Source organism: Eptatretus burgeri, chromosome 17 (assembly GCF_056783735.1).
Source record: "Eptatretus burgeri isolate ZD-2024b chromosome 17, Ebu_testis_v1, whole genome shotgun sequence".
In the NCBI taxonomy this organism is placed as follows: domain Eukaryota; kingdom Metazoa; phylum Chordata; class Myxini; order Myxiniformes; family Myxinidae; genus Eptatretus; species Eptatretus burgeri.
The window spans coordinates 60,780,293-60,805,710 of NC_140977.1; the positions used below are offsets into that span (position 1 = coordinate 60,780,293).

Genomic DNA, 25,418 nt, shown 5'->3' on the forward strand with positions numbered 1-25,418 from the left:
ACTTCCAAGCCATCGTGTGGTTCAATGACACGACACCAAACCCACAGATTCCGTCACTACAAAACTATGCCTGGAAACTTGAGGAGGCAAAATGGCTTCCAGTCATGACCACTCAACTCCCAGCACCAAAGTCTGTTATTCATTTCGTGAAATGCAACTGTTCCAAGTTGAGATGTCAAACAGCACGATGCACCTGCGTGAAAGCAGGACTCAACTGCACAGACATGTGTGGATGTTCCAGTCTGGAAGACAACTGTGAAAACTCGCACCACTCAACCGATGACGACGAGGATGAAGTACCAGACGAACACGATAACGATGATGACAGCGACGAGCTCTTTGGATGAGAGCTGACTGCCATGGGACTTATGCATACGTATGAACTCGGGGGAAGGGTTACATTTTGAGGTATATCTCGTTCAATTATCAAGTGAATGATATGTATAAAATATCAAAAGAACTAGTGATAACATAGGTACGTTGCGATATTATTCATTAGCAGATTGGTGAGCACAATGTTGAGAAAAAGGTATTTTGGTGAACTGCGGACGGTGAAACCGAAGTCGAAATATGGTCAAAATTTTGATTTTTGTGTGATTTATTCATGATATGGCTCATATATTGACGAATAAATGACCTATGAGTATGCAGAGGTTCATGCCGGTCAATTTGATACCAAATATGACAAAATTGGTGGTATATGGAGGGTCAGGGTGACATTATGTCACTTTTTAAGCAGCGTAAAATAGTCATTCTTCAAAAAATGTAAAATGTGTTAAAAATACACGTGCGCACCATTTCCCAGAGTGCCACCAAGCTTTTTATTAATCATTAGGGTCCACTTGAAGAGTCTAGCATGGTGGTTTGCTTTCATACCAAAAATCCCACGGGATTTTATTTTGTGCAAGATGCTGCCTGACTATACAGTCATCCGCTGTGGTTTCAATGTTCCATTCTTGAGGACCCATCCACAGTTTGTTGGACTGGGCAGATCTGACACTGGGTCAATGCTTTCTTCCACACCAGGCATTGGTAATTGGCACATGTAATGTGTTTATCCAAAACATCTTTTTTTGGGGGGAGGGCATCAAGAGTCTTCTTTCCTTGGACAAGAATATTTTGACTTGTCTCACTGATGGAGTCGCAGTCCTTCAATGACAATCTGCAGGCAAACTTTTCAGCCCCTGCTATCACATCTGTGGTTAACTATTTACATCCTAGCATATTAAATGTCTCTGGTTGCTGCATAAATACTTTGCAGGCTGTTTTCTTCCCCTTTCCTGCGAATTGGCTGATTAAATCACAACCTGTCATTGCATGAAATGCAATGTTGTTTTTTACAATTTCATCAGGAAGGCTGATTTCATGCACTGGTTATGTACTCTCTTTTATTGGCTGTTCTTGTGCACATCCAAATTTGTGGTGACAACTTGCTCCTAAAACCAAGTGCTAAAACCAGCACGTCATTATCTCTGCATTGGATGACAACACGTTCATACCTATTCCTGTAGGCATCATCTGCATGGAGAATCAGCCGGGTATCCGCTTCTTCATGTGTGGATTTCAGGTTTTCACTGTTTCTTTATTATACCACCAGACATCTAAAATGTTTTCAAAACCTCCACCAAGTAGGAGCTCATGTTCCTGGTTCAGCTCCTCAGCTTTCTCTATTAATGCTACTGATAGAAATGCAACTAGGTCAACCATACTGGCAGATGAACTGATGAATGATTTCCAGTTTGAGGGTAGTTTTACATTTTTGGAGCTAATGACTCATCTGATGGGTCTAATATATCCCTGCACGTTGTGCACGCATGCCCAATTTTATGGACGCTTCATGGTAGCGATTAAACATTACATCGATCCTTGAGTACACTGGCCAAAGCGATTGAGGATATTCCTGCAGAACACACTACTCAGGTCACCAAATGTTTTGGGCCTTCTCGTGTTCTCCAATTGCCTGCATGAGTGCTGGTCCATTGATAAGTTAGCATGTTTTGGCTTCACTATTCAGCAGCTTTGCTGGAATCTGTATGTTCTTTGTCAGTAATTTCACCAACTGTGATTTATCTGTTGTATGCAATTTTTAGTTGGTTCCAACTAGAGCCCGTGGAACTGTTGACAATTCATGCTGAAAGATGCCAGCTTAGTGATGAACCTCTCTGCCACTTTGAGATGCCACAAAAAGTCTTTTAAGAACATCTCTGTCTGCTTTGACTTCTTTCTGTTTCCCATTTGCTGTTGAAACTTCGACTTTGTCAATCTTTGAAAAAAAAAAAAGACTTTGAAAATCAGTACCAGTACTGATTGCTGCGATTTTATTACAGGGTATTGAAGCATAAAAGTTCTTTGACTTTTCAACAAATCTCGTGGTTCCAAAGGATTCCACCAGTGACATACCAATTTCTGATACTGTCATTATTTCCTTGATGAGCTCTTCTGAAACGACATCATTTGTGCTTAGGCATATAAGGTCTTCATGATGTTCTTTGTTGGGATCCGAGTGAAGACTTGGAAGCGCTTCAATTCCGCAATCAGCCTGTGCACATCCTCTTCATCTCTCCTTGATCTGGTTGGTCCTGACTGAAAGTGGCACTATTCATCATCTACTTCTACATCCACATGCAATTTGAACATTTTGAAGGTTGCTTCTGCGAATCTTGCCTTTTCATTACAAGTCAGGCACCACTTATCCCTTTCAGCGTTCCATCTTGTGATGCCAATGATTCCACCACTCACTTTTGACACTTTGTTTATGTGCTCTAGGGTCTGATCAGTGAATACTTGAGAGAATTTCTTATTCGTCCTTTACACAGTCTTTGGTAAAACGCCACGGTTAGTTATCTTAACACGGATATACACCTAAACACGGATTTTGCCCAAGGCAGAATTCCCCCTTGGGGGAGGGGGGCAAATAAAATTGCTGCTACCTCCATCGTGTGACCCTTAGTCCTCCTGTCTAGTTTGATTGAGATTGGATAAGTAACGACTGAATATATTGCAGTCAAAAATCGTCAGACAGACAGACACCGAGCCTGCTGTTGGCTCAGTGGTTAGGGTGGTGGCTTGGGATCCTAGGGTCCTGAGTTCAATCCCTGTCGGCCGCTGAATTACTACACCAGGGGGTTGACTCAGCCTGTCATCCTTCCGAGGTCGGCAAAATGAGTACCAGTTCCATTGGGTGTACTGGTAGAGGGGCACTGCATCAGTGACACAGTCGCGCTTCAAGAAATGGTAGCGACCCTGGCAGCTAAGCTGCCATACGACCACCATAGACACCAAATTGCGTATTTTAGTATGATATCAATGCAGAGACTGCATTTCATCATGTGAACTGAACCTCGACTCAAGATATCGAATGTAATGAATCCCTTCACAAATGCCCTCCCTTAAGACCCTTTTTAATTCATAGGACCCTTTTTATAGCCCCATTGCATCTTTCATGGTCTCCTCCACTATTTTCAGATGGCGGTGAAGGAAAATGTCATAGATATTGAGTATGAAGTATTGAACAATTGAGTGAAGATATCAACAGCACATTTTCACGATTTTCCAGATTTTTTTTTTTTGAAAAAAGGGATGGTTTTGACGCTATGGTAACTGTAAACCTGTTCGGAATAAAATGACCATTTGTTTTTTTTTAGAAACTGCCCAGAGATGTGTAGTTGGGATACAATTTATGTTTTGGGGCATTTCTGTTGTGTAAATATATTTTCATGGGTGTTTCGTACAAAAATACCCCAAAATTATATAATTTGGGGGTAACACGACTTTGACCCCTGGCTAACTCAAATCTAATCTGGAACCCACATTTGGTGATAACACACACACACACACACACGCACACGCACACGCACACGCACACGCACACGCACACGCACACGCACACACACACACACACACACACACACACACCTACTTAGTTGAACGACACGGTTAATGAGTAACTACCAAGACTGTGCCAGTCGGTTCGTGAAACACTGGACCGAAAACGTTGCTTGGCCAACCCTACGAGGTGGCAACAATTTTTACCATTTAAAGACTCATGTTTAGTGTGTGAATGCAAATGTAATAATATTGTGCTATTTGGACAGAGGGAGTTGAGAAATCTCCAGGAAAAAATCTCACCCTCTTTTGAATTCGCCAAAGAATTGATCCAGCACAATTTGGTGAGTTGTAAGTCTCAGAATAAAATATAAGTAATCCCAGGACTGTTTTTGCTGCCACATCGTAACAACTATTAATGGAACAATTTTTTGCCACATGAATGCATTTTATTTTCCAAAGAATCGATAACAGCTAAGCTGTTTGCCTGTTCTGTAGCTCCTTTTCACATGGTAAGACAGAACTGATTGTCCATCTGACCATGTTCACTTGTTTTTACAGCCATGTTTATTGTGTACGTGGGTCTAGGTGGTGTTTCAAGAGGGAGAAGGAGCTTTGCAAGTCCTTCCTCCCTTGATTGATGTTATTCCTGAGGCTCGGCTCAACCTGGCCATTTTCCATCTTTATCAAGGTTTGAGTTTTTGAACAGAAAGATCTCACTGGAATGTTTTGTCTATTTTTTTTTGTATATTGTTCTGATAATGAACTGGGGCTCATTTAAAGGCCTTTATAACCTCTGCCACCGAAAGTGGACAGGGGTTGTGTTTTCACTCCTGTTTGTCTGTCTGTCTGCCTGCCTGTCTGTGAACAAAATAACTCAAATAGTTATGGACCGATTCGGCAAAAATTTTGTGGACAGGCTGGTTGTGTGACGAGGACGAATTGATTCGATTTTGCTCAAGATCCGGATCTGAATCCAGATAATAGGATTTATAAAGTAATTCTTTGCTCTTGAAAGATATGGCCAAAAACGATATATAGCATGATTTCTCAAAAAGATATGAACAGCTTCAGATGAAACTTGGTGGACAGGTTGGGTGTGTGAGAAGGACGAATTGAATTTTTGAAGTCAGTCAATAGCGGTGCCTGTTTTTAGGTGTTAGGGGACTGACAAGATCCACATGGACCCTGTTGAAACACCTATCTATTGTTGAAAAGCCACCAAGTGGTGTGACAGTATGACTTTGGTGCTTGGAGCATTTACATTGAAGACATTGCTTGGCCCAACGGTGTATGCCGGCATTGGTGCATGGCCAGACCTAGCGAGTGGTGATGAGTTGCTGGCTTGCTCAAATACCCGGGTGCATGAGTGAGTGAAAAGTGTCGAAGACTGTACGACAGAATGCCGCAGAAACAAAAGAGCGCGATTGTCCTGACAATGTATTGTTGCGAATCTGGAAGCCGTGAGCACTCAACATACAGGTCCTATAGAACAGTTATATCAGTAAGTATGTGTTTTTAGTTCGTGTCCCCGTCCCATGTCTAATGGGTAATTAAATGTACATGTGCTGCGAAGTTATTTTGATAGGGTTTTTACATCACTCAAAACAACTACGGCTCCTACATCGACAACTACAACAACGATAACCCTCTGCTCCCAGCATTCTCCACGCGCTTGCTGGTATGCGGGCGTGTTCAGGATTCGTTCGGGGATGGAATTCCATTCCCAAATATGGACATGAACCGATTCGCTTGACTGCGCGCCAAGTAAGGGAATGCGTCGTGTCCCACCCAACGATGAGCGGACTGAATTCCATTCCCAAATATGGTCATGAATCGGTTCGCTTGGACCGCGCCCGAGAGTGAACCACACCTGAGCGAACCGCGCCCGAGAGCGGGTCACGAGGAGCGAACCGTGCCCGAGAGCGATAAAAGGGACGTCGAGTGAGAGAATAGAGAGAGCAAAAGAGCGAGGGAATCTGCCAGAGCGAGAGAGCGAACGAGTGAGGGAATCTGCCAGAGCGAGAGAGCAACAGAGCGAAAGAGCGAGAGAATCTGCCAGAGCGAGAGAAAGCGAAAGAGCGACAGAATCTTCCAGAGCGTCAGAATATGGTCGAGTGTGAGGATCTGCTGGAGCTCGGAGGGGAAGGCTGGGCGAAAGGCACTCGTCGTTGGCATGCTCTGGTTCTCGGCTCGTCTTGTGGCTGGTGGTCTGCGTCCGCTGCCCTGGTTCCTTCTTGGCCGACTGGTGCCCCGGAAAAGTGGGGACATCGAGCTGCGTGGTGTGGCCAGGTAGCCTGCTATTTTCTCGTCCCTCAGCTCATCTTCCCTCCGAGCCAAAGGGATAATAAAGACCACTTTGGGTTCGTTTCTTTTGGGTGTGCGTCTGTGTGTGGGCCCGTCTGTAAGTAGGACTTGTACAAGTGCTCTTTGCCTTACATACTTGCATCTCAGTAGTCATGATAACTCTGCTTCTTGCGTGCTTCCCCCTTTTCCCCATCTACGTATAATTCCAGCAGTGTGTGTGTGTGTGTGTGTGTGTGTGTGTGTGTGTGTGTGTGTGTGTGTGTGTGTGTGTGTGTGTGTGTGTGTGTGTGTGTGTTTGTGTGTCTGTCTGTCTGTCTGCGACCGCCATTTCTCAACAACCGCCTGTCCGATCTGATTGAAACTTTCCAGGAATATTGCCAGGGCCCCGCAGATGTGCCTTTTCGAGGTTTGATGTCAATTGGACGAGCGGTTCCCAAGTTATGGCCATTTTACTGTTTTTTCAGTGTTGAAAAGGTGTATATATATATGGCAGCTGAAGGTGTCGTTCCACCTTCTCACCTTATCATACCAATTTTTCCCAAATTATTAATAACCGGACGATCACCGGTCCCATCAGATTGAAACTTACCAGGAATATTGCCGGGGACCCGCGGATGTGCCTTTTCGAGGTTTGATATGAATCGGACGAGCGGTTCCCAAGTTACGGCCATTTATCTGTCGACCAATGACAAGACACGGTGCTATGACATTACGAATGACGTCACAATTAATATTTATTTATTGATTTATTTTTTATTATTATTTTTTATTTTGCACGATTGACAGTCCGATCTGATTGAAACTTGCCAGGAATATTGCTGGGGACCCGCGGATGTGCCTTTTCGAGGTTTGATATTAATCGGACGAACAGTTCCCAAGTTACGGCCATTTATCTGTCGACCAATATCTGCGAGAGGGGGGGGGATGAGAGTGGGGGCGAGAGAGGAGGGGGGAGAGAGGAAGGGCGAGACTAGCGGGGATAGAGGGGGGCAAGAGAGGGGGGAGAGAGGGGGCGAGGGAGGGGGATGAGAGAGGGGGATGAGAGTGAGGGGGGATGAGAGTGGGGGGTGAGAGAGATGAGAGTGGGGGGTGTTGCATAGCATGGAGCTCCAGAACGAGCTTCTTAAGTTCTGCTATTTCAGATTGAAGCTATGTGACTTGCTGTGGTGGAGGTGTCACATTGGCCATGATCCATGTAATGGAGTCAGAGATGATCAGCCAGATCCGCCGCGGCAGGTGGTGCCTATTTTGCATTAGATGCAAGTATCATGCGGATGGGTGGTGGTAAATGTTGCAAGAACAACTCATGAAGGAGCAACTGGTCGAAGGTGGCATGGTGGTCACCGAGAAGCTGCTGTATATGACTCAGTAGTTGCGTGGGTCTTCAATCTCCTAAATCCTTGGATTTAAAAAGTTGTTTCAAAGCGGCAGTGCTCAGAGGGGGTCGTGTTCTTTATGAATGTGGTTTTCAAAATCGTGTACGGGTTGTTCATTGGACGTTGGAGGAAAACATCTCTCACCTCCATTGCTTGGGCTTCAACTTGTGTAAACCACAGCTGCGGGTCATCAGGCCAAAATGGTGGCAGCTTTATCAAAACCGCTGCTCCATATGAAGTTGGTTGAGCGTCTGGGAAGAGCACGGCTGCTTGGTCGTTCCCTGTGACTGGTTGCACACTTGTAACTCCTTGTCCATCCATTTGAATCGTGTCGGGGTCACCAATTTAGTTTGGAAGAAAAGACGTCCGAGTCGATTCTTTCTTTCAACTGGCAAGGTCCAACCCACTCATACTTCTTCTGGGCAACACTATTCCGGAAAATCCCCCAATAAACCATAGTTCAAGCTTATTTACATATTATAAAATACAAGGCAAAATGTGGCTGCTGCATTTTCTCCCATACTCACCCCTGCTCTCTTCCCCTCTCACTAAGCCCCTCCCTCCCCCACCTTACCCTTTCCTTTCTGGTCTTCATCCATTTGTGTGATGTAGTTATCGTCCTCGTCCCCTCTAATACTCTGTTAACCCACCATCCTCCGTCGTTTAGGTCCTCCATAAGCCGAGATTTAAATCAGCTGTGCACAAAAATCCTGCAAGTTTGACCACCAATTGTTGGTGTATTCTAGCTCAAAGTTCAATCACCAAATCATGCCCACATTCTTTGTCCACAACTGTTTGCAGAAAAAAGATCGAACAAACCAACAAATCTCTTGAAGTGATATGTTTTCACCTGAAACCTGAAAATGCAGCGTCATATAACCTGACGGCCTAAAAAATGTGAGATAGATCCCATTTGTCTCATTATGAGTGCCTATCCAAGTAAATGGTCATCCCATACTTTGCTGGCATCATGGAACATTATGGCTTGGCCTTGTGTCTTAACGGTGGTTTTGCGACACATTTGACTCAAATGATAATTTCCTGCCATCCGACAGATGGATTTGAGAAGATTCCAGGAGACATCCTGTGGTATTTGTAACTACCCATCGATGAGCTGACTTACTGGGTGGTAGAGTGGATAAAGCCTTTCGATTTGCTTTGACTGGTGTACTTGTCAATTTCATTGCCTACTCATTGGAAATTTACGTACCCTGTGATGGAATGTTGACCAGTGCAGGACTGGTTCTTCGCCACGGGAACGTTCACAGTTTGCCAGCAAAGTCCCAATGCTCTTTTCAGGAGTATGGCCCTCCACCACTACCACCATCAATAGGCCAATAAGCAAACACTTACTTTGGTAACACCAACCGAAGTGCTAACATCCTGTCTTTTCAGATGATATCAAAGAAGCTTACAACCTTATGAAGGATTTGGAAGCATTAACCCCACAGGTCTGTATCATACCTTGTTTGTTTCTCAATCCCAAGTTAGCTGATTCCCTTCTGTTCCATTTTTGATGTGTTGACATCGAAAGCCCACCCCCTGCCACCCCAACCTCTCATTTAACTCTTTCACTACTCTTATCTCTCTTTTTATGTGCTTGATTGTTTTCACATTTCGTTACTTCTCTGTACAACCTGTCTAACGACCCATACTTTTAGATTCAACCCATCTTGTTGAGGTCCTAAACATAACCCTAACCTCAATGATTTTGTTGACAATCATTCCTTCTTAACCGCAACCACCTCCTTCAATTGATGAAATTTTATAGATTGCTTTGTCGATAATATTTCATGATTGGTGCCCTTTAGACACTGAATGTTGTATTTTAGTCAATTTGTAGCTCGTAGGAGGCCTTATTGCAACTATTTATACACACACACACACACACACACACACACACACACACACACACACACACACACACACACACACACACACACACACACACACACACAAGCATTTAAAGGCCATTTTCCCCGCAAAAGCAGGGGTTAGCCTTGCGGGCCCCATGACAATCTTCTCCACTTTACCCTGTTTTCTGCATCTCCCCTTCTTAATCCCCTTGCCCACATTTCCTCTTCCACCACATTTAGCCAAGTTTTTCTCGGTCTTCCCCGTCCTCTACTTCCTACTACACTCATTTCCAACACTCCTCTCACCCAGTCACTTTCATCCTTCCTCAACACATGACCCAACCATCTCAACCTGTTTCTCTTCACAACCTCCATCACAGACTCTATTCCCATCATCTTCCGCAAGTCATCATTTGTCTTCCTCTCTCTCTACGATACCCCACACATCCACCGAACCATTCGCATTTCCACCCTTTCCAGTCTTTGTTGCTGCTCCATGTTCAGTACCCATGTCTCACTCCCATAAATCATCGTACTCCTCACACATGTAGCATACACCTTTCCCTTCAGCTTCAACGACACTCCCCTCTTTGTCAGCACGCCACTCAGTTCCCGAAACTTCTTCTATGCACATCTCACTCTAGCAACCGTCGAAGAGTCTGATCCACCTTCTCCATTCAGCATGTCTCCGAGATAGCAAAATGTTTTCACCCCTTCCAGCTTCACACCATCTCCAAGATCCAACTCAACAATTCCTTCATCTGCTGCTCCCTCGATGCACACCTTACACTTGAATGTAGCTGCCACACTGGTTAATGACCCTCTCACCCCAGTACATTTTCGATGAACCCATTCAGCACACATTGTACACTGAATGGAGTTCACTCTGACACCCTTCCTGCACACAGCACACGGCCACTTCCCAGTCCTTTCCACCTCACCACATGCTTTACCACTTGCCATCACCTTCGTCTTTCCGATATTCACCTTCAAACCTTTTGCCTCCATACATTCCTTCCACTTGTTCATCTTCTCCTTCAGTCCATCCATACTCTCTGCAATCAACACCAGATCATCTGCATACAGCAGCTCCCATGGTAAACCCTCCTTTACCCTCCGAGCCAGCACCTCCATCACAACTACAAATAGAAGTGGACTTAGTACCGACCCCTGGTGCACTCCTACCCTCACCTCAAACTCACCACTGTTCCCATCCTTCGTCCTTACAGCTGTGCGTGCTCTCTCGTACATGGCCATCACTACTCTGATCAACCATTCCTCCACTCCTAACTTCCTCAATGCCCATGCCATTACTTCGTGTGGGACCCTATCAAATGCTTTCTCCAGATCAACAAACCCAAAAAACAACTTCTTCCTCTTCTCCATGTACTTCTCCTGCAACTGCCTTACAATAAATATTGCATCTGTCGTTCCTCTTCCTGGCATAAATCCAAACTGCATTTCTTCAATCTTTACCTTCTTCCTTATCCTCTTCTCCAACACCCTTTCCAATACCTTCATTCCATGCTCCAATCACTTTATTGCTCTATAGGAGCCACAGTCCAGAGGGTCACCTTTCCCCTTGTACAGAGGGACGAGGGTACTCAGTTCCCAATCCACTGGAATGCGGCCTTCTTTCACCACCAGATTACAGATCTCTGTCATTCTCTTCACACCCCAACTTCCCGCTGCCTTCAACATATCTCCCACAACTCCCGTCGGCCCTCCTGCTTTTCTACTCTTCATTGCTCTTATAGCTTCCTCAACTTCCTTCTCAGTTATCTTCTCTGCTGGTCCTAAAACTGGGTTACTCTCGATGTTTCTATCCCATTCATTTTCTACATTCAACAGCCTTTCCATATATCTCTTCCATCTTCCTTTAATTCCATCTGAATCCACAACAATTTGTCCCACTTCATCCTTCAAGCAACTCACCCCCGTCACATCAAATCTCTCTCTCGCTATCTGCTTTGCGATCCTGAATACCGCTCTCTTACCCTCCTCTGAATCCAAGTGTTCTCCAAACATTTTCCTTTGGGCCTCCTGCGCCTTTGCAACCTCTTTCTTTGCAGCCTTCTTGGCTTCCTTATAACTTTCATGTGCAGCCTCTTCTTCCACCGTATCCTTTGCCTTTTGCCATTCCTTGAACTTCTTCCTCTTCTCTTCAATCGTCTTTCCAACTTCATCATCCCACCACCATGTTTCCGAGTGCCTCGGTGGTCCTTTTGTCCATCCACATACCTCACCAACGGCTCCCAATAGACTATCTTTCATTGACAACCAACCACTTTCAAGCTCAACCACATCATCTTCAACCATACTAAGCCTCTCTCTTAATGCTTCCTTCACTGTCGCCTCTTTCAACCTCCACACCTTCATCCTCGGTTGGTACTTCACCCGCCGAATTCTCCGCGCACCTTTCACCCTTATATCGCAGACAACCAGGTGGTGCTGCGAAACAGTCTCCTCCCCTGGGATCACCTTTGTGTCCCGGAGGTTTCCCCTATCTCATCTACGCACCATCAGATAGTCAATGGTTGTCGTCAACCCACCTGACGTGTATGTAATAAGCTTATTATCCGCTTTCTGGAATTGAGTATTACAGAGCAACAAATCAGCTCCATCAGCAAACTCCAAGATTCTTTCACCTTCTCCATTTCTCACACCATATCCATAACCCCCATGGACTCCCTCAAAACCATCTGGACTCCTTCCCACATGTCCATTCAAGTCTCCTCCAACCACAACAACTTCCTCATCTTTCACATTTTCCATCAACTTCTCCATCGCACACCAGAACATGTTCTTCTCTTCATCGCTTCGACCGACCTGCGGGGCATATCCCGAGATGACGTTCACCAAGAGATTTCCGATCACAATTCCGATCTCTAACTGCCCATCAGTTGTACTCATCATGGTTTCCTTTTGAGGCGATGTTTTTATGGCCGGATGCCCTTCCTGACGCCAACCCTTTTAGTCGCCTTTTACGACACGCAGGGATACGGTGTACCTATTCTGACCGGGGTACACACCGGGTATATTCACACCAAATTGTTTATTTGTTTCACTTTCATCTGTCTTTTTCTCAGACTTTCTGATTGGCACTTGTCCTCATGGGATAACAAAATACAAATCTGAGACCCCGAATCTCAAACATACATTCTCCATGGACTCCTTGTGATTCGCTGAAGAATTTGTAGTGGGTTTCTGAAAAAAGTTGTTGTTTATTGTAAAGTAAAAGCAAAAGATTCATCTGAAGATTTCACTTTCGATGTAGGAGGTGTGGTCCACAATACGTTTACTTTAGGCATCTGGCATCCTATTGGCAAACATCATCTGGGTACAAACCATACATTCCAAAGCCTATTATACATGATACAAGACTCAAAGCTGATACCAAGCTACCCAAGAAGTACATGAAGGAATTGTTGTACTGCATTTCTGTCTACCAACCTGCGAGATATCCAAAGGATACAAGGCACGAAACTTCAAAGAAAGTAGCCGGATCTGAACCCATGGGTGCACTAACACACAGAACATACAACAAGGGGAGCAGGAGATAAGAGGGACAGGAGAGGGAAGGACAAAACAGTGTGGAACAGAGACATGAGGAGATCTGTTGAAGGGAGGGGGTGGGGTGGGATACACAGGGTAAACAAGATGGACACGACAGGCATTTTTTTTTTTCAGGAAGGAAAGCAAGGAATTTGAAAGAGGTGGGTTTGGAGTGGATTAACAGGGGTAGAAAAGATCGTGGTTTTGGATGGGGGAGGAAAAGAGGTGGTGGTGGTGAACAGCTGTTTTGAAAAGAAGATGGAAGAGAGTTTGGGAGTTTGTTCCAAAGGTGGTGGAAAAGAGGAATGAAAGAATAAAGGTGAGCAGTGATTCTTGATGTTGGAAGTTTTACCAGAAGGGAGTTACTGGTGGACCTTGAGCGCCCTGTGGAAATATGGGGTGAGTGGGACATATTGCAGACTGAGCAGGAGAGGAGATGATAGAAGACAGAAAGACCACCGACCTGTCTGTGGTGAGAGAGTGAGAGACCCAAAGTCTCAGCGTCATTGTGGGAGAGACCAATAATCCTAAATGCCTTGTTTTCCGAAGCGTGAAGCTGAGAAAGGTGAGAGGCGGGAGCACCAGCTGAGAAGGAAGAGCGGGACTCCATCAGGCTGCAGACGAAAGCTTTGTGTGTGGTCAGGAGCTCAGGTGTGCTCAGGAAGGACTTTGCACGACGGAGGATTCCCAGTCAGCGACTGGCTTTGGAAGCCAGTTTGGAAATGTGGCTTTCGCAGGAAAGATCATGGCAGATAATGAGACCCATAAGCTTGAATGAAAGGATTTTTCAAGAGGATTGTTAAAAAAGTAGATGGGGCAGCTTTTCCAGATGGTCCTTTCGGAGAGACATAGTGAGTGTGAGATTTGTCAGGATTGAAAGACATGTTCCAGGTATTGGACCAGCTTGTGATTTTATCCATATCTGCAGAGAGTGAAGAGGCTGCTGCTTGCCCATTTGAGTGATGGCAGATGGTACGGCATTGGGTGGAGTCATCAGCAAAGAGATAAAGAGGATTTTCCAGAGATTCGGAGAGATCATTCATGAAAACGAGAAAAAGAACAGTCCCAGAACACTGCCTTGAGGAACTCCAGCCTGGACAGGAAGAAGGGATGAGAGAACTCCATTAAGGGCCACAAGTTGGCTGTGACAGAAGAGGAAGTCTGCAAGCCATGAGTGGAGATGGCCTTGGATACCATGGGAAAAAGAGTTTGGTGAGCAGGGCAAGGTGCCAGACCGTATCAAAGGCATGTGATATGTCAAGGGAGATGGCTCTGATTTCATGTCCGATATTGAGGATCTCCATCCATTGTTGGGAGAGCAGAAGCAGCATATCCAGGGCAGAGTCACCTGGTCTGAATCCAAATTGATGATCGGAAATCAAGCCACTGGAGAAGAGAAAGGATGTAATGTCGGAAGCGATGATTGATCCCATAACCTTGCTGATGATTGGGAGAAGGCTGATTGGTCTGTAGTTGCAGGGATCTGTTTTTACACCTTTTTATGCAGAGCGGTAATGTTTGCTGATTTCCAAGCAGATGACAGATGATCTTGAGCAAATGAGAGGGTGAGTAGAACAGAGAGAGGGTGAGCAAGAGCAGAGGAGCAAATTTTTAGGACACGTGGGCTGATGTTGTCTGGACCGGTTGTGGAATCTAAGTCAACGTTTGACAGCAAGCTCTCCACCTTGTCAAGAGAAAAGGACGCAGAGTCCAGGAACAGCTGGGTGTGACTGGGCAAGGTGAGTACAGAAAGCAATGGGATTGGGACACAAGATTTAGAAGCAAACAAGCAGTTTAGGCAATCAGCCTTTTTCACTTGCAGTGTCAGCTGTGCAGCCATTTGAGGTAAGGGAGGGGAACATACACCAGAAACAGACGAAACTAAATGCCACCAGGATTTGGAGGAGGGAGACAGGTTTTGACAGTTTTCACTTGAGATTGGAAAGATGTTGTTTCCTGACTCTCCTGAGGGTAGACACACACACACTTTTTCCAAGTTTTGTGGAAGGAACTGAGATTGCCTTCAGTTGGACTAGCCTTCCATGAGGCGAAGGCAAGTTGTTTCAAGACAACTGCCTCGCCACAAGCTTCAGTGTACCATGGGCTGGAGGAAAGGTATCTGTGCATGAGAGATAGACCAACTGAAGACAAGATGGGATAAATCTGTGCCTGAGAGAGAGCAAATTTCTTTGAAATAATTCCCAGGTTTTGATGAATGAGTTGTTGAATGCTGAATTACTTTAGGCATCTGGCATCCTATTGGCAAACATCATCTGGGTACAAACCATACATTCCAAAGCCTATTATACATGACACAAGACTCAAAGAAGACTCAAAGCTGATACCAAGCTACCCAAGAAGTACATGAAGGAATTGTTGTACTGCATTTCTGTCTACAATCATTTCTGTCTAAAAAACATCAAGACAATGTTTTTTTTCTTTTTTAAATATAGATTATGTAAGATTAGGTAAAGGAATGGTCCTCCAGTTGATGTCGGAGGACGTGGAGATGGGAGACCAGTCTAGAAGTTTGATGGTTGCTTGAAGACCCTGCTGAGTGAAATGCCAGACTCAACGGCGCTGAGGTGGTTCTCTAATAATAACCAGAGAGATATCCACTTTAACAAGCATGTGGTCAGATGAACCAATTTGAGCGGAGGAAGAACAGCGATATTTTCAGGGAAATTCATCAAAATCAGATCCTGAAGAGATGGAGTACCATTGGTTGAGATCCGGGTCGTGAAGTTGACAGATTGTGTCAGTGTCAATGAGTCTTTTGCTGAAGTGCTATGACAGGTGAGAGAGGTACTCACACCCAGCCAACTGGCCTGATGACAAATGAAGTCACCACATATGAGGAAGAGAGAGTTGGGATGAGAGGATAGAAGGTGGTCCATGTTTTTGGAGAGCGAGATGTAAATGGAGTCATCAATGCTTGGTGGACGTTATAACACATATAAACATGGGGTGGAAGTGAAGGGGATGCCGTAGCCAGAGGTATTCCTGGGGGTGGGGGGAGTTAGGGCAGTGCATGGAGAGTGAGGAATAATCTTTGATGAAGAGAGCAACCTTGCCGCCAGGACGAGGGTCAGGTCTTTCATACCGGAGGGAGTAACCAGTGAGAGATACTCGGGAGTCAGAGACGTCTTGAAGGAGGGAAGTTTCTGTTAAACAGATTGTCTGGTTTGTCAGTGGCAACCTGTCTGGAAAGATCTTTTTTTTTTTTTTTTTTTTTTTTTTTTGTATACCTTGGTCGAGGCTCGTATGAGAGCTAACACACAACTCACAGCAAGGAGGCATGAGACAAGAGGGGCGGGAGTGGAAGGGACAAAACATTGGGGAACAGACACAGGTGAACTGTGGAAGGGAGAGGGATGGGGATGGGACGGGGAACATGGCGAGGGGAAGATGGACATTAAAGGGACTTTCAGGAAGGAAAGCAGGAGAATTGAAGGAAGTGGGCTTGGGTGGATTATCGGGGGTAGAAAAGATCGAGGATTTGGATGGGGGAAGATAAGAGGTGGTGGTGAACAGCTGTTTTGAAAGCCTGAAGGGAAGAATGGGAAAGAATAGAGTGAGGAAGTTTATTCCAAAGGCGGGAAAAAGAGGAATGAAAGAGTGAAGATGAGCAGTGATTCGTGATTTTGGTAGTTTTACCAGAAGGGGGTTGTTGGCGGACCTTGAGCGCCTCTGTGGAAATGTGGTTGGGACAAATCGCAGAGAGAGCAGGGGGGCAAGGCTGGAGAGGAGTCGGTAGAAGACAGAAAGACCACCGACCAACCTGCGGTGATTGGAGTGAGAGGCCCAAAGACTCAGCTTCATTGCGGGAGATGCCAATGATCTTAAAAGCCCTGGTTTCCGACAGCGTGAAGTCGAGAAAGGTGGGAGGCAGGAGCACCAGCCCAGAGGGGAGAGCAGTACTCCATCAGGCTACGGACAAAAGCTTTGTAAGTGGTCAGGAGCTCAAGAGGGCCGAGGAAGGACTTTGCACGACGGAGGATTCCCAGTCGGCGACTGGCTTTTGAGGCAAGGTTGGAAATGTGACTTTCCCAGGAAAGGTCATGGCAGATAGTGAGACCCAGAAGCTTGAAAGAAAAGACTTCTTCCAGAGGATTGTTGAGAAAGTGGATGGGGGGTTTTGTAAACGGTCCTTTCAAGAGACATAGTGAGAGTGTGAGATTTGTCTGGATTGAAAGACATGTTCCACGTGTTGGACCAGTTTGTGATTTTATCCAGATCTGCAGTGAGCGAAGAAGCTGCTGCTTGCCGGGCTGAGGGATGACAGATGGTACGGCAGAGGGTTGAGTCATCGGCAAAGAGAAATAGAGGATTTTCCAGAGAGTCCGAGAGATCATTGATGAAAACCAGAAAAGAACAGGGCCCAGAACGCTACCTTGAGGAACTCCAGCCTGCACAGGAAGAGGGGATGAAAGAACTCCATTTAGGGCCACACGTTGACTGCGACAGGAGAGGAAGTCTGCGAGCCATGAGTGGAGATGGCCTTGAATACCATGGGCAGAGAGTTTGGTGAGTAGGGCAGGGTGCCAGACTGTGTCAAAAGCACGTGATATGTCCAGGGATACGGCTCGGATTTCCTGTCTGGCATTGAGGACCTCCATCCATTGATGGGAGAGCAGTAGCAGCATATCTAGGGTAGAGTGACCTGGTCTGAAACCAAATTGATGATTGGAAATCAAGCCATTGGAGAAGAGGAAGGATTTCATGTCTGAAGCGATGATGGATTCCATAACCTTGCTGATGATTGGGAGAAGGCTGATTGGTCTATAGTTACAGGGATCTGTTTTTGCACCTTTTTATGCAGGGCAGTGATGTTAGCAGATTTCCAAGCAGATGGCAGATGACCTTGGGAAAATGAGAGGGTGAATAGAACAGGAGAGAGGGTGAGCAAGAGCAGAAGAGCAGGCTTTGAGGACACGTGGGCTGATGCCGTCTGACCGGTTGCAGAATCTGACTCGAGGTTTGAAAGCAAGCTCTCCACCTTGTCAGGAGAAAAGGATACAGAGTCCAGGGACAGTTGGGTGCGACTGGGTAAAGTGGGTAGAGATAGTGATGGGTTTGGGACACAAGATTTAGCTGCAAACACCGAGTTTAGACATTCAGCTTTATCACGTGTGGAATCAGCAGTGCGGCCATTTGAGGTAAGGGAGGGGATGGAGGGGGAACATACACCAGAAACAGATTTGATTAAACGCCACCAGGATTTTGAGGAGGGAGAGAGGTTTGAGAGTTCAGACTTGAGATGAGAAAGATGTTGTTTTCTGGCTCTCCTGAGGGTAGCTACACACTTGTTCCGAGCTTTGTGGAAAGAACTGAGATTGCCCTCAGTTGGGTTTGCTTTCCATGAGGCAAAGGCAAGTTGTTTCAGGACAACTGCCTCACCACAAGCTTCAGTAAACCAAGGGCGGGAGGAAGGGTAAGACAACTGAACAATCTGTCAGGTTTGAGCTAAGGTTGCGGAGGTTTGAGGTCCAAGCAGGCTTTGGGTGCAGGGGATGGGAGGGGAGGATAGGATGAGTGAGGAGGGGGGGGGAGGTAAGGAGAGTTGTTGAAAGAGTGTGGGAAATTGCAGAAGAGCTCGAGGAGAGGGCCAGATGAGGAGGAGAAAAGGCTTGGTGGTGATGGATTGAGGTACAGTGGGGGTAATCGGAGAGGGTACAGAGGGAAGTTGAAGATTGCTGGTGGTAGTGATGAGATGGAAGAGAGAGGACAGGGGAATGAGGCAGCGTGAGGGCTGGGGGTGGCAACTTTGAGAAGGGGGAGTGAGGGGGAGATTGTAGGGAGAGGGGTGATGGGGGAGAGTTGAGGGAGAAGGGTGATGGGGGAGAGTTGAGGGAGAAGGGTGATGGGGGAGAGTTGAGGGAGAAGGGTGAGGGGAGAGAGTTGAGGGAGAAGGGTGAGGGGGAGTTTTTGAGAACGGTGAGAGGGAAGCTTGGAGGGGGGAAGAGTGAGAAGGAAGCTTTGAGACGGAGGAGAGACGAGATAAGAGCAGGCATGGCCAAGGTGCAGGAGGGTGATGGGAGAGGTGGGGAAAGATGAGACTTGCTTGTGGTAATGTGAAGAAGGGAGCGGGAAGGGGGAGGTACAAGAATTGAGGGGTTGGGAAGAGGGGGAGGTGTGATGAGAGGAAGGAAGGAGCATGTTTGTGATGATGAGTGTACTGATAGAGAGAGTGAGATATCTGTGAAGTTACAATGGAGCACACAGATGTTGGAACACCACACACTTTGGGCCAACAGAGGAGAAACTGAAACTGAAGCAGAAGACAGTTAAGAGGTGCTAAGAGCGGAGGTAGGATGAGGGGCAAGATGGGAGGCGTAAGGAGAGGGGAAAACAGGTGAGGTGTTAGGAGGAGGTAGATTTAAGGATGTGGGGTGAATTGGCCTGAAGTTGCGAAAAAAGGGATGATTGATGGAACATGAACATGCTTTGCAAACTGGGAGTTTTAAAAATGTTTAAGTCAAAGATGTGATTCAAGACATTACGTGAGGGATGCAATAAAAGAGAATTAAGAGCATGGAGAAAAGAAACGTAATAGTGGGACGTTTTAGACACGGGATGAAGGAAAGGTCGAATTGAAAACATTCTTTTGAAGAAGAAGAGGAAGAGGAAGAAGAGGAAGAAGAAGAAGAGGAGTAGGGAACTATAAAACAATATGGAGAACCACACATGTGAAAGGAAGTTGAAACATTTTAAGATGGTTTTTTTTTTTTTTAAATATAGATTGTGTCACATTAGGTAAAGGAATGGTTGAATAAAAATCATGAAGGTGTTTGGTGAATTTGGATCGGCAAACACAAAAGGAAGCTGGTTGGTTGTCAAAAGCAACAGGAAGTAGAGGATATCATTCTCTTTGCTCACCCCACCCTCCTTCCCTCACCTTTCTCCCCCCCCCCTGCCCCGACTTCACTCTCACTCTCTCTGTCCCATCCTTGCTGTACCATCTCCTAATACAGTGCAGCACCCACACACCTCTATCTCTATCTCTATCTGTACTGTATCTCTATCTTGTACTACAGGTCAAGGTATTCAAGCTTCAGTGCCCTCTTGTACTGGTCCATATCCATGGTTGCCACCAGTTTGCTGTCTGGTCCAGTCACGAGATCATTCACTCTTGACAGCTGATCCAGTGCCGTGACCAAAGTGGTTCATTCGTGGGCTGCAGCATTGATGATGGGAAGCCCAAAGGCCTGGTCCACTACTGTGGGAGCATCTGTGGGCAGTGGGATATGTGTGAGTGAATTGTAGGCAGACCAAACAGGTACAGGCTGTTCTCCATCCATCCTGTCAGCTGTGGGTTCTTCTGATTCACCTTCCTCTGTTGGCGGTGTTTCTGGGCCAGGCTCATGAACACTAGGCCTGTTGAAGAAGCATGCCACCATCCACCCAATGTCATTGGTCTGTAATCTGCCATAACTCTCATCATACACTCCCATCTTGTAGTTGGTGTAGTGTGGACTCGTTTTGGGCTTTGGGTTCCCCTCAATCGTACATGCAACTATGTCGATAACACTTGGTGGCACATCTTGTAGGCCTTTAGATGTCAGACTCTCACTGAATTGCACTGGGTCCACCACTGTTTCGCCTTGGTCTGATTGCTGGTACACTCCAAGGGCTGTTCCATGGAAACTCCCTTTTCCATCTGGGGTGTCTACTTTCCTGTCGATGTTGTCCAGGGAAGCCCGGATCCTCTTGTTGCGCAGAAGGCCTGGTGGCACATACACACCGTACTCTCTGATATTCTGAGAGATGGCATTGGCGATGTTGTTATGTATTTTTATGACATGGTCATAAGAGACCCCAACGCCAAACTTGCTCAACAGCGATACCGCCTTCTGACTTCGGAAGTTGTGGTACATGTACAGTGACAGTCCAACAGCATAGGGACTTTCAAAAATACTGTGGAACGTTGACTCTGATGACATGGGGGTGTGTGTCACTTGTCTGTCTGTCTTGCAGGCCTGTACTATTGATTGAGAGAGGATGAGCCACGAGTTGTGCAAGTGTTCGGTACGTGTCTCGGTTCTTGCGGCTTTTGCTCCTTGCAAGACCCATCTTGTGAAGATGATCAGTTCAACTGGTACACCTGATTCACTGCACCCGACCAGTGACCCATTAAAGGACCATGGATCATCCTTTCTAGACCGTAGGACAGCTTGCCTAATTATGTTGGAACACCGGAAGATTGTGTTCATCTCTCCTTTGATGTCTCTCTCCTCTATTGCCTGGTCTATAGCAGAGCAACCAGCTTCGTTGGAATGTAGCACTGCTGGCTTCCTCCCTCGTGCATCAGTGATTGTGAAATTTGTGATGTTCTGTTGGATTTTCTCCAAGAGGACTTGCCGAGTGATTTTTCTCGTTGGGCATTCCATGATCGTGCATCATATTGGTGTACAGTGCAGCCACCTCGGTCAGTGTGATGATGTCTCCTTGATTCAAGCGCTCTTTTAATTCGGCAAAGAATTCAATCTCCGCCGAAATAGATGCCACAGTGTCTTTGTCTGACTGGTTGTCCCTGTAACTGAGCCTTTGGGGCTGCTGCACATAGCGCTGCCAGTGCATTGTGTGGCAACTTGTGTGGTACCTGATGTCCCTGGACAGGAAGTCTCCCTCCGCAAGGATGTGTGCCATATTCAATTTCCATTGGTCATTATGACTGGCATCTACAATCTTTTGACTGATTTTCCAATGTCTGAAGTTCTGCATAAGTGAACCTGCTCTGGGTTTGAACCAGATCTGGCATGTTTCTTTTCGTGTTTGATATCTTGGCAGTAGAAACAAAGCTCTCGGTTGAACGGACTGACGTGGGATCGTGTGCGTGACCTTTTCATTGACTCAGCAGATTCACTGCTATCAGGCATAGTGGTACTACTTGACATGGGTCATCGCCCATCCTTCTTGTATGACAACACGCTTGAACTCTTCGCAGACAGTGCTTTCTCGTACCGCTTTTTGTCTCTGTCAGTGTGCCCTTTGTGTGTCACCTCACTGTAGCATGTCCTGTGCCATACAGCATGGTTTTGTTCCAAGATCTCCGCTGACAAACCATGCAGCCGTCGATTCAAATGAACGAAGTCAGGATTCCTATATTCAGCTCTTTGACTGGTATAGTCAATAAATTTCTGATAGCTTTCACGTTTTGGATATGTCAGTGACTCCAGCTCTCTCCCTTTGTTTTTAGTGTTCACCCACTGTTCTCCTTGGCATTTGAGGCAGAGATCAAAGTCAATTGATTGTTTCTTTATAGGTGGTTCTCCTAATGCTGCAGAGGTGGCCATCTTCGTTTATGTTCTCTGTGAAGGTGCAGATGTTGGGCTTGACACAAGTCGGCAATCAGAACTTGTAACAGCAATGAAGTCGTAGCTGGGACGTATTCATTTGCAACTTACGAAACGAATGCAATAATTAGGTGACACCAGTGGCAGATCTACGGGGGGGGCGGGGGCCCGATCCCCCCCAAAGCCCCCCCCCCACAGACCAAAAATGCCAAATTTTCTCACATATACACTCCAGCTTTGCTAGAGATTCTGCTGAGCCTCAAGCAGGCCGCAGAAACGAATTTCTGGGTGCCTATTTTTCAAAATTTTCTGGGGGAGGACCCCCCACACCCCCCTCACGGACTTCGCGCCTTCAGCACTCGCGAGTCAGGCCCAATGGCCCCCCCACCCCCTTGAAATTTCTAGATCCATGCCTGCAGCCCAGTATGTTACCTAAGATCATAAAATATCAGTTGTTAGTAGAATTAGTGTAGTATTTTGTATGATTAAATTTTTAAACAATCTAACCATATTTTGACTCTGAGGGCACAAAATACCTTAAGAAAAAATTGGCAATATTTGTTTTCGTATCTTACTAGATAATTTGGATGAATTGAAATGCATTTGCCAAAAGTCTGGCTCCCCAAAAATAGAAAAATATTTTTACGGCAACTAAAAATTTTTTCATACTTTTGCTCAGAAATCACCCCGGGACCAAATAGAAAAACTGGCAACATGTTTTTTTTTATGTCCTAAATACTATTTAGAGGAATTTAAATGCATTAGCCAAGATTATATACAAAAATATGACAAGATTTAATTTCTTTACATTGACCGATGGACTATTAGATTGAAGAATGTTTGGTGTGTCCTGTGTTTGTAGGAGATAATTTTGAAGGCAGTGGTGAATGCAGCAATTGGACAAGAGACTGGCTCTGTGAGTAACTTGAGGATAATTTTATGATTCATAAATTCATAATCTCTCTTGAAGTCGATATTTTTCTACTTACCTTAATTAATATCGTTCCAATGTATCCATGACTTAAAGCGACACAATTGCACAGACTTCATGAAAACCAGATATACTGTAAATAGCAATTTTGATAACAAATGCTTTTGCTGTATATCCTCACTTGTTTTTTTCTCTAGCTGCTCACTCATCCTTTTGACATGGCACCCTTCATCTGACGCCATGTGATTGTGATTAAATTTCTTTCCTTTCAGGAAGAGAATTTGAATAATGCTCAAAAATACTTCAAGCTGGTGGGTGGATCAGCCAGTGAGTGTGGTATGTTCCTGAACAGTACCAGGAAGCACTTTTCTGTGTGCATCCATTCACATATTGAAAATTCACTTTTACGAGTTATGACACTTGCTGATGTTAGATTCCAGAAACTATCTCATTTCATAATGGGGTTAGGAAAGTATAACTTCAGATTGTGCATTCCATCTTGGTATCCACATGTTTTGTGGAATAATTTACATTTTTGTTTACATTATTGAAAGTAGGTGTTTTTATTCTCTCTCTCTCTCTCTCTCTCTCTCTCTCTCTCTCTCTCTCTCTCTCTCTCTCTCTCTATCTCTATCTCTATCTCTATCTCTATCTCTATCTCTATCTCTATCTCTATCTCTATCTCTATCTCTATCTCTATCTCTATCTCTATCTCTATCTCTATCTCTATCTCTATCTCTATCTCTATCTCTATCTCTATCTCTATCTCTATCTCTATCTCTATCTCTCTCTCTGATGCGAAATAATTTTGGACGGTAAAGGTGATGAGAGATAACCTTGTGATTGTGTATTCTGTGCAAGGAGGAATACTTTGGTTGGGACATTAAGGGATCACTTTTGAAATCATTTCAGGATGCAGTCCAGGATCAAAGGTTGAGAATAATATTGGTAGCTTTGGACTTATTGATGTGATCTACAGGGTGGACTGAAAGTCGCTTTGCTTGTTCTAAATTTCTCGCACCTCCCTTCTCCTCCGTCCTCCCTTGCCGTGCATGGTATGCAAGGAGATGGAGTGTATACAGATATCATGAGTGATTAATTATTGCAACTACTGCACAATAAAACCGGGATATTTAAAGAGTTTAAGAACAAATTATTTACCGAGGAGGGGTAAAGCGACTTTCAGGTCACCCTGTACATCATTGGTTCCCAAACTTGGCTTACAGACTCTTCTCGAACTCGAACATTAATACCATGAAGAGGGTTATTTTTTTTCCGATGTGGTAACTGACATTTTGTTTGTTTTTTAAATGAAAAGAGTATTTTTGAAGAGCTGTGCTTCATAATTGATGATGCTAAAGGAGGAAAGGTTTCATTGAATGATGTGATTAAAGTTCATATGAAATATTATTAGTTCATGACAAACTAAATGAGTTAAAAAAATTAATAGATTAAAGTTCATAACAAACTGGTTCACGTAATTGACCACTGCAAGTAAATCCAAGTGCTAATTATCTGGGACTGTGTTTTTATCGTGAAGAACCCATCCTTCGGGATGTGTGAATTCCGCTAGAATTATGGACAGGTTAATTTCCACAGAATTGGCGTATTTTTGTATGACTTGTAACACACCTTTCTCCCGGGAGCACCGCAACACCTTAAATATTTATATAGAGAATTGGGGTGCTCCCCACATCCTAAAACACCAGGACTATGAATAAACCTAGCACCTTAAGCCTTTCTGTGGAAAACCCTTCAGTACAAGAAAAAGTATTCAGCTCATTCCATCCAGTGGTTCAGGAGTAGCCTACATGCACAAACAGATACTTCTCAAACTACAATGGCACTCGGTAGAGCGCGTACCTCCGCCAGGCTGATTAGTTTACGTTGTGTATCCCAATAATGGGCCAGATGTGGATCCGGACATGAACTTCGGTGATGGAGGTCATCTTAATATGATGATACCTCATGCTTACCAGCAGTTGTTGGAGCAACTTATTTGTAAATGCCAAAAGTATCCAGACTCTTTAGACTGATGGGCCACTAAATCCACAGCTTCTTCATTTAGGTCTTATTCACTACACCATTCATCACAGGTCCGGTCTCACGTTGCTCTCTCACTTCTCCCCAGTAGGGAAGGACACAAAAAGTCACCCATTTCAAAAGAGTAAAAAATTTGGTTTATATTAGAAACTCAGAAATTCAGCTGAAACGCAGTCTTGTTTTAACACCACGTGGAAACCATCATAAATCAAGGGGATTCATTTGTGCC

The 25,418-nt window shown here is 45.1% G+C and overlaps 1 protein-coding gene across 7 annotated transcripts in view; it reads left to right on the forward strand.

Moving 5' to 3' along the window:
* Positions 1 to 25,418, forward strand: part of IFT56 (intraflagellar transport 56) — a 97,274-nt gene that overhangs the window by 51,116 nt on the left and 20,740 nt on the right. For all 7 annotated transcript variants that reach the window (XM_085861323.1, XM_085861324.1, XM_085861322.1 and 4 more), the window contains 5 exons: positions 4,095 to 4,169; positions 4,414 to 4,516; positions 8,904 to 8,959; positions 23,078 to 23,131; positions 23,419 to 23,482. In XM_085861323.1, the coding sequence (XP_085717449.1) occupies positions 4,095 to 4,169; positions 4,414 to 4,516; positions 8,904 to 8,959; positions 23,078 to 23,131; positions 23,419 to 23,482 (352 nt within the window). The remainder of the gene's footprint in view (positions 1 to 4,094; positions 4,170 to 4,413; positions 4,517 to 8,903; positions 8,960 to 23,077; positions 23,132 to 23,418; positions 23,483 to 25,418) is intronic.